This window comes from Dermacentor albipictus, chromosome 1, assembly GCF_038994185.2.
Source record: "Dermacentor albipictus isolate Rhodes 1998 colony chromosome 1, USDA_Dalb.pri_finalv2, whole genome shotgun sequence".
Lineage (NCBI taxonomy): Eukaryota > Metazoa > Arthropoda > Arachnida > Ixodida > Ixodidae > Dermacentor > Dermacentor albipictus.
In genome coordinates this window covers 300,104,543-300,119,346 of record NC_091821.1, presented here as the reverse complement: position 1 = coordinate 300,119,346, position 14,804 = coordinate 300,104,543, and the positions used below count along the sequence as shown (strand labels likewise).

Below are 14,804 nucleotides of genomic sequence, written 5' to 3'. Positions count from 1 at the left end.
GAGCGTGTCATGCCTTCGGTCTCCACGGCATTGATTGCTTTTGAAACAGTGGTGAGTTGCTTTGCAACATTTTGACGATTTGGATCCTGTGCGTATCAGTTTTTGCTAAACGGCACGTGCTCTGCATTGATATAGCATTATAGTATTTGCATCAGTAGTAACAGCATTATAGTATTATAGTATTTGCAAAAAAGCCGTGCAATACATGGCGAGAAAGCAGGGAAAGCAGGCAGTGCGCGGAGGGTCACAGTGCGGGGGCAGTGCGCAGGCAGTGCGCGGGTTAAAGCTTCAAGCATGGACAGAGAATAATGATATTTTGGAATATGGCTTAAGAATAGGTAACCGTTTAGGTGATAACTTATTTGCTCTTACTCAGTGTATCGAAATACCTAATGTAGAAAGCAGACCTTATATGTCGCCTTTCTAGACATTACAGGAGCCTATGACATCGTAGACCGCAACATATTGTGGGACATTCTGGAAGGCTTAGGTGACGATTGTCTACAGCTTTTGCGAGAGATTTACCTAGAAAATACCGTTGGCGTTGAATGGGAAGGGATGAGGAGCGAGGAAAAAGTTCATATCAGCAAGAGACTGAGGCAGGCGTGCCCTTTATCTCCGCTGCTGTTTATGACGTACATGGTGAGGATCAACAAGGAAGTAATATCGCGTTTGATCTCGCATACAAACAGGCGGGTACAGTAATAGAGCAGCAGCTCCCAGGTTTATTTTATGCGGACGACATTGTGTTGCTAGCTGACAAGCAAAGTGATTTGCAACGTGTGCCTAATAACTGTAGTCATGAAGGCAACAATATAGGTTTGAAATTTAGTGTTAGAAAATCAGGTGTTTGGTATTCAATGAAAAGAGGGAACAGAAAGTGGAGATACAGGGCCATGAAATGCCTCGGGTAACAGAATATAAATACATTGGTAAATGGATAAACGAAGGCAATAGATATATGGAAACACAGGAAAGAACAATAACAGTGCAGGCGAAGAGAAATGCAGCCATAATGAAGCACAGAGCGCTATGGTGATACAATAGGTACGAGGTCTTCTGAGGTATGTGGAAAGGTGTAATGGTTACTGGACTTACTCCAATCAGGACTCGATGTGAACCAAAGGTCCGTGGGTCGCCTCGCATTCGGCGCTCACGGGAAGACTACAAGTGAAGCTGTGCAGGGTGATATGAGCTGGCTTACTTTTGAAGTGAGGTAAGCACGCAGTAAAATTGAGTATGAAGAACGCCTGAGGAATATGAAAGAAAGTAAATGGGCTGGGAGAGTGTTCAGGTATCTGTGCAGGAAAAGCATTGCTTCACAGTGGAGGAAAAGAACTAGGAAGCTTACCAGCAAGTATGCGGCCTGTAGGGTGGGCAACACACAAACACAGAAGGTCAAGCCCAAAGTCAGAGAGGCTCAAATAATCTCGTGAGTGGTGGAAATGCAAAACAAACCTGCCATGAGTAGCTACTTAAAAGGAAAAAAAAACGAAATCATAAAAGAAACAAATATGATAACTCAAAGGGAAACTCATTACTTTTCGAAGCGAGGTCGGGATGCCTTAGAACACGCACCTATAAAGCGAGATATAAGATGGAAGAAGAAGCATGTGCTTGCTGCGGTAAAGCTAGGGAAACTATGGAGCATGTTTTATTAGAATGTGAAGACGTCTGCCAAGCTGTCGATTTAGGCATCACTGGCCTCCTTGAAGCTCTTGGGTTCAGCGGGAGCACTGGTAAAGCAAATATATCCGCAATATGTATTAGTAAGAGGCGATTGGTGGATTGGGGGATGAAAAGTAGGGCAACGACAAAAGACGGAGACGTACGAAAGCACAGTTCGCAATAGGGGATCACAAAATTTGGTTGTGGGAGTTCATAGTGTTGCTTTTGTGTTTTTTCTTGTTTAACCTAGGTAGTACATTAGGCAGTATAATAACAAGAGCCTGGTGGCACAACCCACCGCCCCGTTCCAAAGCGGACGCTCATAACATCCATCCATACATCCCTATGGCCCTTGGTTTCAGCGAAAGAATGGAAAGTAAATAAGTTAAAAAAACTAAATTATGGGATTTAACGTGCCAAAAGCACTTCCTGATTATGAGGCACGCCGTAGTGTAGGACTCCGGAAATTTCGACCACCTGGGTTTTTTTACGTGCACCTAAATCTAAGTACACGGGCGTTTTCGCATTTCGCCCCGATTTAAATGCGGCCGTCGTGGCCGGGATTCGGTCGCCCGACCTCGTGCTCAGCAGCCCAACACCATAGCCACTGAGCAACCTCGGCGGGTAGTAAATATGTCCGCAGTAGAGATTAGTAAGAAGTGATTGGAAGATTTGTTGAAGAAAAGTAGGGAAACGACAAAACACGGAAACGTATAACAGAAAAGTTTACAATAGGGCAGTCAGATTGAGATTAGGGACTTGACCTCGCTGTTATTTTGTGGCCCAGTTTAGGCGACTACAGCAAAGCGTTGGACGAACCCACACCTGTTGTATCGGCCAATAACCGGAAATGAGGCACGCATAAGGGTTCCGCGATGAGGGGACGCGGGCAATACTCACGCGTGAAGAGAAAGCGGATTAGTGGCTGCGCCGTAGAAAAGGCACTAGAACTGCACCCCCGCTCGGAACAAAAGGGTAGAAGGGGAGATGCAAACCTGAAGGGGAACGTTCGGGGAGACGAGCGTGAAGATGAAAGAAAGGGGGTGCTTGAGGTCACCGCCACCACTAATGCCCATGTGCTCCCCAAATGTCCCGTCGACCGTCTCGGTCACGGAATTTGGGCGACGCTACGCTGTCCAGCCGGTTTGAGGTTTCATTCTAAGGATTCCCGTGAAAATGGCGGCAGCTTTATCACTTAGCCGGCTACGGCCGAGGAATGCATTTATGTGCTATTGCCATCGGGTCCCAATTATGGTGTTTGTATTTCAAGCGAACCGGCACACAGCTGCACGGGAAACAGATTTCTCAGTACTGGCAGGGTAGTCCGCTGTGCGGCGGATATGCAGTTAATAATCCGCGATTTCACGGAACATTCTCGGCAGCTTGCATGGCGGCCGGTTGCAGGTGAAAGGAGGGAAGACATCAGGGGCCGATACTCGCAGCCCAACGTAGGGGAGAGGGAGGTGGCACGTGTGTTTGAGAAATCCTATCCCCTGGCGTGTGCCCAGAGTGCCACTGTTTCCACCAATGCCGTGTGCGGCACGAAAGTGGTTGTGCTATTGGTTACAATGATGTGAACTCGCATGTGTGATTAGCTGGTTTGCGAATCCTTTGTACAACTGAGGGCTTAAAAAGTCACGTTTGGTTGTGTGAGAGGGAGCGGAGCTTCGGGCTTGGACCCGGAGAGACGCTCCGGCGTTTGAATAAAACGTCACTTCGTCGGACAATGGCTCTTCCTTCGCGCTGCCACCGTGCGCTCGAATCATCGAGGGGCGCCGACTTCGGACCTTCAACACCTTCCCTCCTTGACTACCGTTGAAGCTACGAGAGGACAAAGGGAAAGGAAATTAACTAGGGGGTAAGAAAATTTGGTTGTGGGAGTTCACCTTGTTTTTTATTTCTTTCTTTAACCTAGGTAGGACATTGCTTGGTGACAAGGACAAGAGGTAGAACAAGAGCTTGGTGGCGCAACCCACCACCCCGTTTCAAAGGGGACGTTCATGACATCCATCCATACATCCTAATTCCTGGTCGTGTAACTCGGAACATGCCCCAAATAGACCTACGTTGAACGTACTTCTATCACAAAAATTGCCGAGCCGCCTAAGGCACCTTTAATAAATTTTGAAGGATACGTCGCACGCATAGTAATTCGCAGCATTCAGGGCCGGTATTTTGTAGCGATGTCTTTTCCGATTCTATGCTTTTTCAGGCTTTTCGCGCTTGGCCAGTGGTGAGAGTGACGGTCTGCCCACATTATCAACGGGATCAGGCGGCCGTGTGTGGTGGATGATAAGAATAGCATAGAATTAGGCATAAGGCATCGCTACAATATAGCGGCCCAGGAATAGCTATATTTCCGAGATTTAGGATTAGGTTATCTTCAGGAGGCATGTCATATTGACACGTGTACTTGTCTTTGTCGGGCGACACGTTTCAGCGACTAACAAATGTTATCACACTGCGCAGGACTCGCTTGCATGCGTCGGAAGGTTCTGGAACGTTATCGATAATTCCATCCGCTGTCTGCTGTCGCCGAACCTTGTGTAATCTGATCACAGGTTACACTCTTAGAAATATTTACATCCTTTGGGGCGTACCTTGTCCCACAACAATAATCGCCATCTGTGCTGCCCGCGTTTCCTTTCTTTAACGCTGCGAGCCCGGTACTTTCCAGTCACGAACGGCATGCGCCTTATCAGCGTGACGCAGCATTCTCGACAGGAAAGTAGCGAGCGCCGAGTTTTCAGGAAAGGAAACGCAAGCAAGGCAGATGACGATTATTGTTGTGGGACAAATATACACCCCAAAGGGTGCAACCGTTTTAAGAGTGTAGCGCCATTTCAGACCCTACAAGGTCATCCGACGTATTGCAGCGCAGGACTATGAGGTCGTGCCAGACGGCATTTCACATTCACAGCGGCGGCGCGCACGATCTGAAGTGGTCCACGTGGTGCGTCTTAAACCCTTTTACGGAAGCTGACGAACTTCCTTATTTTGTTGTTTTCTTTGCTGCGAGTGCTTTCCTTTATTACTTTCGTTTGTGTACAGCTTCGGGTCGATGCTGTTTAAAAGGGGGGTATTGACACGTGTACTTGTCTTTCTCGGGCGAGACGTTTCACCGCCTAACAAATGTTATCACACAGCAAAGGACGTACATACTTGCATGTGTGGGAAGTTTCTGGAATGTTATCGATGGTTCTATCCACTGTCTGTTGTCGCCGAACCTTGTGTAATTTGATTGCAGGTATGCGCGACGCGAATGGCGTAGAACTTTGTGGAAGGCATGCGGGTCTCAGCGATTACTCTGGAACATTCGACAACTGATCGATAAAAGCCGATGCGCTTGAGCCGCTGGTCAGATTTTCGACGATCACCGAGTGTGTTCATCACTACTGTTGTTCTTTGAGTGTAGCCTGTTTTTGAGGGCACAAGTTCGCCCAATAAAACGCTCGTTTCGCTATTCACAGTTTTGCTGCCTTCTTAACCGTCACTACCACGTGACATGTTTTACATAAGCCTAAAGAAAAAATATTCTATTTGACCAGGTCTATCGACATAATTATATTGCAAGAATAGGAAACTTTCCGACAATTTATCTATGTTGTCACTTTATGAGAGTTCTTCCAAAACTAATAAAATATAGATATAAAAGATCATGTTATCAAGCCACCTGCTCTAGAGATGCAAGGATACCATTTACAGCGTTCTTATTTGCAGACGTGAGAATACCACACAAAACTAATAAAATACATATAAAGGACAATGTAATCAGACGAATTACCCCACAGGAGCAAAGGCTTCATTCACGCAGCTTTACATTAGAGACATGTGAAAGCAATAAAAAGAAGACAAGGAAAATCCACACAGATGTCTGGGTAATGCAGATAAACTGCATTACGGAGATGAAGACAGGGTCCACACTCCACAAATGCTGCGTACTGACATACACGCAATGAACTGTACTTGCTGCACTGATTTTACAGGCCACAAGTAAAATGGACAACAATTCAGTAGGACATGCTAGAGCTTTGTTGTGCTTACTCTGAAAAGTCACGGCCGTACGTTGTTCCTCGACCAATGTTACATGACATAATATTCAGATAACACAACATTTATCGCAGTGCGCTTTTTCCAAGCTCCTCTTTTTCCCACAAACTGTCGAACATTAGAACGCCTCGCCAGAAAAAGTTCCAACTACTGATGATGTGAAAGCGTTTGGAAGTGTGTTAGCGAACTCTTTTCCTTTATATTGGTGTTGTATTTAGCTTATGCGGGAATTTTCTTGCTCGTTAAGGGCATTACTGAATTTGTTTTTTTTTTTCTACTCTCTATAGATTTTTTTTTTATTTGGCATGTCTATGCACTTTTGTTTTTGCACTATTTGTATGTTGTAGGCCCAGCTGTTTACTACTCGGACTGGAGTATATATTTAAACGAATAATAAGCAGAGTAAATAAATAAAGAGGAATCTTACAATCTGCCAAAGCCGCTGTTCTGCTGAGCAGTTGCGTGTCCTCCCGATTAATTCTGAAAAAGACATAATAACTTTTCTTATTACAGAGCAAGACGCAATCTCGTGTAATAATTAAAAAGTTGAATGTGGCTTTACACGCCGATAACCACGCGCTGAATATAACGGGGGCTCAGGATTAGCGTTGCCCAGTGGTGATTCATTGACACCATCCTCGAACCCACGGCGTCACTGCAGCGGATGAGCGCATTTCAGTTTTCAAGGCAGCTCCAAGGCCTTCAAGAAAGAAGCGCTGTGAACGGCACCTGGAGGGTTCACTTTGCAGACAGCAAAATGTGGTGGGACACCAACCACAACGAGGAGGCACTCTTCTGATCGGGTCGTTTCAGACCGGACTGCGTTTTTGCTGTCATACCACCTGCTGTCCTTGCACTGGGTCGGTGCATGTGTCCCTTTGCCCGCTATCGCTGTATATCTCCTCTATTTTCACAAGTGATAAACTATCAGCTCTCTCTCATTGCTTGCCTTGTCGTCTCACTTCTTTATGTCTTATCGCTGTCCTTATTGCGCAACTTGCCAAACTAGCCCACGGCAACACTTTACTGAGAAAGCTTAGAATTTTTCATTCTAAAGCCTGGTAATTTTCTGTCAAAGAAATAATTAAAGGAAAATTTTACCGGAAAAGGTTACGTTCAAATTTATTTAGCTGTTAATAACGTAAGTGCTGTTCTATGGCGAGATATATACTGCTATATTGCCTAGCGTATATTTCAGTAAAACAGAAATACACCGCATTTTTTAGACGGGAATATATTTTTGCAAGCGTGATATTACGGCTCTAAAAAAGCATACCCAGAAATTCTGGACATGCGTTTAGTTTCCCTTTTCCCCGCCCCCTGGCGTATCGACCTTAAACATTTGAAATTCGCGCCGTGACGTATGCCATGACGTACAACAAAAGAAAACATAATAAAAAGAAGCACACCCTAAGAGTGTTGCTTCACGTCGCTATTTGAAAACGAGCGCGCTCGTTTATCAGCCTTATCTTGAAGACAACCTGCTACTTGCTCGATTGGCAACGAATCAACGATTTTGCCAGACGCCTTGCCAGACAGCTCGTCGGCATTGCGGGTGAGATCTCTGGCCGAGATCCCGGACAGCTTCCTTTTGGTTTCGTGCATTGCTTTTTTCCTATTATTTGTGCACCATGCACTGCTGCCGCGGGCTCCGGTATGGCGAGCTTTATTTTTCGTGGGTTTCCCATAGAATCGGTGTGATGGAATAAGAGGAAGCTTTAGCTCGGGCCCATCTTTGATGCCGGCCACTATAATATATGTAAAACGCATGATTTTATGAGAAAACTGCTCAATGATTTGAATGAGAATTGTTGCATTTCAGAGAGAAAGTGTTGTAATTAAGAGACTACGTTAAGTCACAGTGATTGCAGAAAAAATAATTTTGATTTACACCATGGAAGTATTGACAAAACTTGGGGGAAATCAGGAAATCTGGAAAAAGAATAGAAGTACGAAGCTTACAAATCCGTTAGTTAGCATCAAAATTAATATCACGTCTCTATAAACTGCATCCCTTGGAGCGTCTCAATTGGACAAATTTGACGTATGAATTTATGACGTATGTGAAGTTGTTACAATGCTTGTAAATGTTTTGCGAATGCCACATGCAGGAGTAAGTGATGTACTTCAAGGTGGCATATCATATATCGATTTCGTCCGCATTAAATCAAATATTAGGTGCAGCTTACAGAACTGCGATATTATTTTTACTTCCTTAGGTGCAGGGTTATATACTTCGTGTATCGCTTCTTGATATTTAGAATTTTTTCAGAATTAAAAAAATAAGCGGATGTTAAATAAAAATTCGCTTTCTGAAATCTCGTTTTAATTGCTTCTTTTGAGTTCAACTTATTAATTTCGGTGCAGTGGTTGTCGGAAGAAAGGACTGCTCAATTCCAATGTAGGAGCTAAAGGTGCCGGTTAGGTTCGATTTAGAATATTGTTGCTGAAAGAAGAAGGCGGGTAGCGTATTCACAGCATGGCAGCCGCACTTCGATGGGGGCGAAATGCGAAAACGCCCCTGTACTTAGATTTAGGTGTACGCTAAAGGACCCCAGGTCATCGAAATTTTACAGAGTCCCCCACTAAGGCGTGCCTCATGATCAGATGGTGGTTTTGGCAGGTAAAACTCCATTATTAAATGTTTTTAATATACAGGATCTGCAGTAATCTACAGTTATTGTGAAAGACAATTCTACCGCAAACTATTCTTCAGTCCCAAGCTCGCGCTCATCTTCCTCAGCATTGTGCAGAGCTGTGCAACGTATTTACACCTGGCGTGGAAGCGCCGTGCCGCTGCTTTTTATGCGGAAACGCACTAGTAGCGTTTTAGGCGGCTGACAAGAACGACGTCATGGGACGTCTGGATGGAGCGAGTAGTAGGTGCGACCGGAGAGATCTCGTAGGTTACGTCGGTTACCTCACAAAGGACCCGGCAGGGCCGGAGTAGCGGGACGTTAGTTTTCCCGAGCGGCCGAAGCGGTGGATGGGAGATCGCAGAAGGACAATATCCCTGGGAACATTATCGGCGTCCCGGTGTCTAATGGCACAAATGCTTTTCTGCTTGTTCTAAGAAGCACAAAGTCGATGGTGAGCAACTTGGCATGTTTCTTGGGCTCGAGCGATGACATGGTGGGCATACTGAAGCACGGGCTCTTGACCGGTAGGCAGTATTGTATTAAAAGGCAATACTGGATCTTTGCCGTGCAAGTAATAAAATGCCGAGTAACATATAGTGCCGTAGCGTGACGAATTGTACGCGAATGTGAAAAAAGTGAGAGCAGTATCCGAATCACGATGGTTATCAGAAATACACATGGAGAGCTTGTCCGTCAGCGGTCTGCGCTGGACGCATGAAAAAAGACGAAGAAATGGGCGAGGGGTGAAGTGGGAACGAAGAAGCTGGAATAAAATGGCGGATGACACCCGTCTCATTGAGATTGTCATTCCTGCTGCCGTTCTAGTTAGAAACGGTACATTTTGGCAAAGCCAACAGTTTTTCGAATACCAGCCATGCGGGTGACGTTTTTCGTCGACCAGGCGTCATCGAAGTCTGTTGTGCTCTCCCGATACCAAGTGCACGGTGAGCCAGCGACGGACCTTCCTATCAAAGTTAGTTCTACCGCGCTGATCTACGTGGTGCTGCAACAAGCTGCAATCAGCCGCCAAGCCCTCGTGCAAATAGGATCGGTGACAGTGAATCTACAACTGCAGACACTGAGCGAACTCATTCTGGAACCCATACGACGTGACACCCCCAAAGAGGAAACGCCTGCCGGGAAGGTGAGCCTAAGCGAACTCGTTTTGGAACTCATACGACGTGGCACCCCGAAGGAGCAAACGCCTGCCGGGAAGGTGAGCCTAGACTTGACTGTAAGGGAACTTCAAAGGCACAATATGCAACACATCGAAATACTGAGAACTTTCGTCTAAGCGCTTACTCGAGAGCAATCAGCGCGAGGCATTGCTTAACCGAATGTTTTTGAAGGAAACTCGCAAAGTGCGCACTACTAGCTGTGGTTTTTCCGGTATGCCTGTGACAAGAATATGTGGCCCTTCGACGACAAAAAAGATTTTGAATATGCGCAGCTATTTGGGCAGTATAGCCAGAAAATGGTATGATGTGCAGCTCGTGGATCAATGAACAACACCTTTGGAACTGTGCAAACGCAACTTTTTAGCGGCTTTCGAAGGCAACGCAGTAGAAAGATGGAATGCGGCACTACAGTTCAGGTATACAGGTGCAGGTGGCTCTCTGCTTGAGTACGGTCTTGAGAAGCGTCGCCTATTGCATGCTGCAGAACCGAAGCTGTCATCAAAGCTACAACAGCAGAAGACAACGCAAGGGTTGCATATCGAGATCCGTAGCCGTGTGCAGCTCAAAGGTCCAAGAACATTTGATGACCTTCTGAACTTTCTACAGACCTCAGTGCCAAGAATTAGATTGAGAAGAAAGCCAAGTGGTAGAACAGAACAACTTGATTCTCGTAAGCTGAGTAAGTATCTAGAGTCGTTGCCGTCATCTGAATGTGAAGATAACTTCATAAAAATATCCCTGGGAAGCGTTAGTCATGACTGTGAGGATGATAAAGAACCAATTACTGTAGTTCACGGCAACCTACTTACACATAATTTGTCTAACGTGGATCACAAGCCCCGGAAAAAGAGCTTCAGTGAGACAGTGCATTTGGTGTCGTCAAGCTTATTGTGCATCCCCATTAAGGTATATGGTATTGAAGTGAAAGCTCTCGTTGACAGTGGAGCTTCGGTATCAATTATCAACAAGACTCGAGTGGATGCCGGTCGCCTGCACGCTGGTAAAATATTGCTTGTCCAAGCCTACGATGGGTCAGTGACAATGCATAGTGAATGAGTAAACCTGGCTATTGAATTTCAAGGACGTGCTATTACCAGTGACGTAGTGGAAATTCCCAATGTCACCTATGATTTTCTTTCGTCCCGTCCACACGGGAAAAAACTTAAGATAACCTCTATTGGGACGACAAAGTAATGGCCGAAGACACCATAAGAACAGAAGATCCTGGTGAAGGACCCAGTGTATCAAGGTTAACTTATCACCAGGAAGACATCAGGACTAAGTGCCCAGAGCTTACATGCATGTGTAGCTACCCTCCAGCAATGAAATCACATGTCGTTCCTTTCGAGCTCGCACATAAAACAGTGGTTCGTAGAATCTCCTATAACTTGTCCAGAGATAAAAAGGTGTGGCTGAAAAAGGAGTTGCAAGAAATGTAGGACTCAGGTATCATCCGGCCTTCTGTATCCCCATTTGCTTCTCCTATAGATATTGCACCAAAAGAAGACGGGACATTCCGCTTGTGGACAGGCTACCGGGCTCTGAATCGTCAAACTGAATTGATACTTTATCCAATGCCGAGAATCGATGACATCATTGACAAAGCTGGTGGTTGCTATTGTTTTTCACGAATAGACCTCTGTAAACGCTTTTGGCAGATTCCACTAAGTGAAGAAACAAAGAAGTACACCACGTTCCTAACCCTGTTTGACTTGTTTGATTACAATCGCCTACCATTTGGTTGGACAGACTTCCCTGCGTGGTTTCAGAAGATTATGACGGACATTCTGAAGCCTTACCTGGGCATATTTTGCAATGTGTACATCGATGACATCATCATCTACTCAAAGACAAAGGAAAAACACCGTATTCATCTTTTAAAAGGTCTTCACGCTCTCAGTCTTGTCCAACTCAAAGTCAACTTCCAGAAAAGTTCGTTCTTTCAAGATACCGTAGTATTTCTCGGCAGGGTGTTTGATGGACACACTAAAAGCACTAAGCAAGAATTGGTAGAGAATCTCCAAGCTGGCAAAGCCTTATGACGTGCTTTCCCTGCGCGTTTTTCTTGGCCTAGCAGGACACTTCCGGGCGTTTATCAAAGAGTATGCACTAAGAACAAGGTGCCTCACACGTTTAACTCAGAAAGACGTGCCTTTTCAATGGGACCAGAAAGGCGAAGCTGTCTATGGTGAGCTTGTAAAACTAATATCGTCGTACCCCATCTTGCGAATATCGTATTTTTCTCTGCCTTTCGTGCTGAACACGGACGCATCACATTATGCTACCGGTGTAGTTCTATACCAGAAACCCTCCAAACAAGCTGATCGAACCAAGCACTACATTGTGGGGTACTACAGCTATACCCGCAAACCCGTCGAAATCAATTACTCTACCACAGGAAATGAAGCTCTGGCCGTCTCAAAGGCTGTACAATACTTTCGTACTTACCTGGAAGGTGCCAAATTGATACTTTTCACTGACCATCAAGCACTGACTCAACTTATGAGCATGGCCCTGCCAAGAGGCCGCATTGCTAGATGGGTGAAATATCTGCAACAACTTGATTTCTTAATTTCGCACCATCCTGGCACACTCCTCACTGACGCTGACACACTATAAAAATTACTTGTACACGAATCAAGCAAGAATTCATAGCCAATCAATCATATTAGGCTGTCGGAAGGTACTGAATATCAGCGCCGTGTTTGTCTCCTCCTCTTTCTGGCCCTGTCGTCTAGCGCTGTTTGAATTTTATTGAAGAGCTCGAGTTTATCAATGGAGGGTATCACGTACCACCAATTATGATTCCAAGGATTCTTCATCTATACCACGACACTCCTGGATGGGGTGGACATGATGGTTTCTGGCGCACTTATAAGAAATTGTTCATGAGATTCACATGTCCGGGCATGAAAAACAAAATATGCCATTACATCCGCACATGCCACCTCTGCCAAGTGAACTAGTGGAAGTTATATTCAAGCAATCGACAGGCGTTATGACAAACCCTGCATATTCAATCATCCCGTTCGAAGTCACTCATCTGGACTTCGCGCAGCTCAAAAAGAAGGGGGAAGGAGTCAAGCGAACGCAAGCTTACTTGCTCTCAATAGCTTGCAAAGAAGACGCAAACAGCGTAATTGATATCCTCAAGGCTGAATGTTTTAAACACACAATGACGGCCGTCTGCGACAACGGGCCGGCTTTCCGGAGTGCCAAATTATCAAAGTGGGCACAGGAGCACGCCATAATGATGAGTTGTTCTTCTCCATACCACCCGGCAGCAAACAGCCTAGCGGAACATGCCATACGAGACATCAAACAGTATGTGAAGATGTATCCAGACTTTGCCGGTGGCTGGAAGTGCTGTCTCGAAGCCGCTGTGAAACATCAGAACAAATCGTGCACCACTGGTTGAGACTGCAGTCCTCATTTTGCCACTTCGGGTACAGGGCCCATACTTCCTGCAGATCGTGAGTTTGGCCTCTTAGAGAACCTCGAACTCGCGGAAGTAAGGAAAACTGTCAAAGAACAGGAGTTTTACAAGCGGCGCATGAAGCAAAACTTTGATAAAAGGCACAGTAGCGAGATACCGGACATACAACCTGAAGACTAGGTCCTTGTAACGAAAGAAGGAGTGCCTTCAAATTCTAAATTTTACGGACCATTTCAAGTGATTAAGACTGCATGCCACCATGAAAAATTGAAGAATGTCTGGTACACCGGAGCCTCGGGTCAAACGGAGTGCGCCTCTGTTGGAAACATTATTCAAATTAGCTTAGGAGATGTAAATAAAATAAGTCCGGAAGAGTGAAGCGGTCTGTGCCGCACGCATGAAAGAAAACGAAGAAATGGGCTAGGAGAGAAGTGAGAACGAAAAAGTTAGAATAAAATGGCGGACGACGCCGTTGTTACGCTATCTTCGGGATGTTGCTCTACACGCGGACGCGATAGTGGGGAAAGTAGCCCTTAAGAGGAACCTTTAGCTCTGGTGGTCCTATCACAATACATGTAAAAGGAGAATTCCTTTTTCTCCACAACCACTGCATCAAAAATTACAAGGTTTGTTGCACTTACAAGAAAAACATAAAATACAGTGACTGTTGTCTTAGAATTTTTTATTTAGGTTATCACTTGTTTATTCAAAACTTGCAAAAACCGCAAATTTTCAGAAAACGAAACCATCAAGTTTACAACTCTGTCATTCGGCAATGAAAAGTGGCATCAGAAATATGTACATTGCATCAAACAGCACATCTAAAGCGGACAAAATTGATATATTACGCATGAATCTAAAAAAATTAGTAATGTGGAAATACAGCTTTTCCACAACCCTTGTTTGCAACGTAACGACTTCACGTAAGGTATAAATTGGCATATTAGATTTTTCCGCTTTCAATTGTTAAAGAATGCTGTTTACAGAACCGCGATATCAGTTCTTGATGCGGAGTTATTAATTTGTGAACTTCGTGCTTCCATATTTCTCGCACTTTCGAATTTTTGAAAGTCTCTTACCAGATTTCAAGCCCTAAATAAAGATTACACTTCCAATAGTCACTAGAATTTACCTTTCTCTCCCGATTCCAGCAAATTTCGTTAAAATCGGCGCAGGGGTTATCTCAGAAAAGCGTTGCGGCGTTTTACATCGATTTGAATAGGCCGTGTCGGAGTTGGACCCGAGTTAAAGCTTCCCCTTAACGTCTTCGCTGAAAAAAAAGGAATAAAAGAATAAAAGAAAAAAATGGCTGTGGCTTAGCTAAGCACTCTAAGAACAGTTTACACCCTTTGGCTTGCCCCTTCTGCCACACAAAAATAATCGTCATCTGCCTTGATGCGTTTGCTTTCTTTATCGCTGCGAGCCCGGAACTTTCCAGGAACGAACGGCACGCGCGTTATCAGCATAGAACAGTTTACACCCTTTGGAGGGCCTCTTCTGATAACGCGCGTGCCGTTCGTCACTGGAAAGTTCCGGGCTTGCAGCGATAAAGAAAGGAAACGCATCAAGGCAGATGACGATTATTTTTGTGTGGCAGAAGGGGCAAGCCAAAGGGTGTAAACTGTTCTTAGAGTGAGGTTAAGCCCAGGATGCGAAGCATACTAGCCTTTATTTTAGTTGAACCACTGTTTAGCCTGGTGAACTGCTGTTGCTTGGCTATATTTGGTTCGGCTAGACGAAGAAACAACTCATGCGTTACTCTGCTTCGCCTTCAAGAGTGGAACGCGACAGCGTTCCCGTCGACCCGCCAAGGGGTGTAAGACAATGGGCTAC

General features: G+C 45.1%; 1 protein-coding gene across 1 annotated transcript in view; it reads right to left on the bottom strand.

Moving 5' to 3' along the window:
- LOC135916812 (phospholipid-transporting ATPase ABCA3-like) overlaps window positions 1-14,804 on the bottom strand; it is a 420,918-nt gene that overhangs the window by 298,541 nt on the left and 107,573 nt on the right. Inside the window, exon 9 of the mRNA XM_065450250.2 lies at window positions 6,146-6,198. Within this exon, the coding sequence (XP_065306322.1) occupies window positions 6,146-6,198 (53 nt within the window). The remainder of the gene's footprint in view (window positions 1-6,145; window positions 6,199-14,804) is intronic.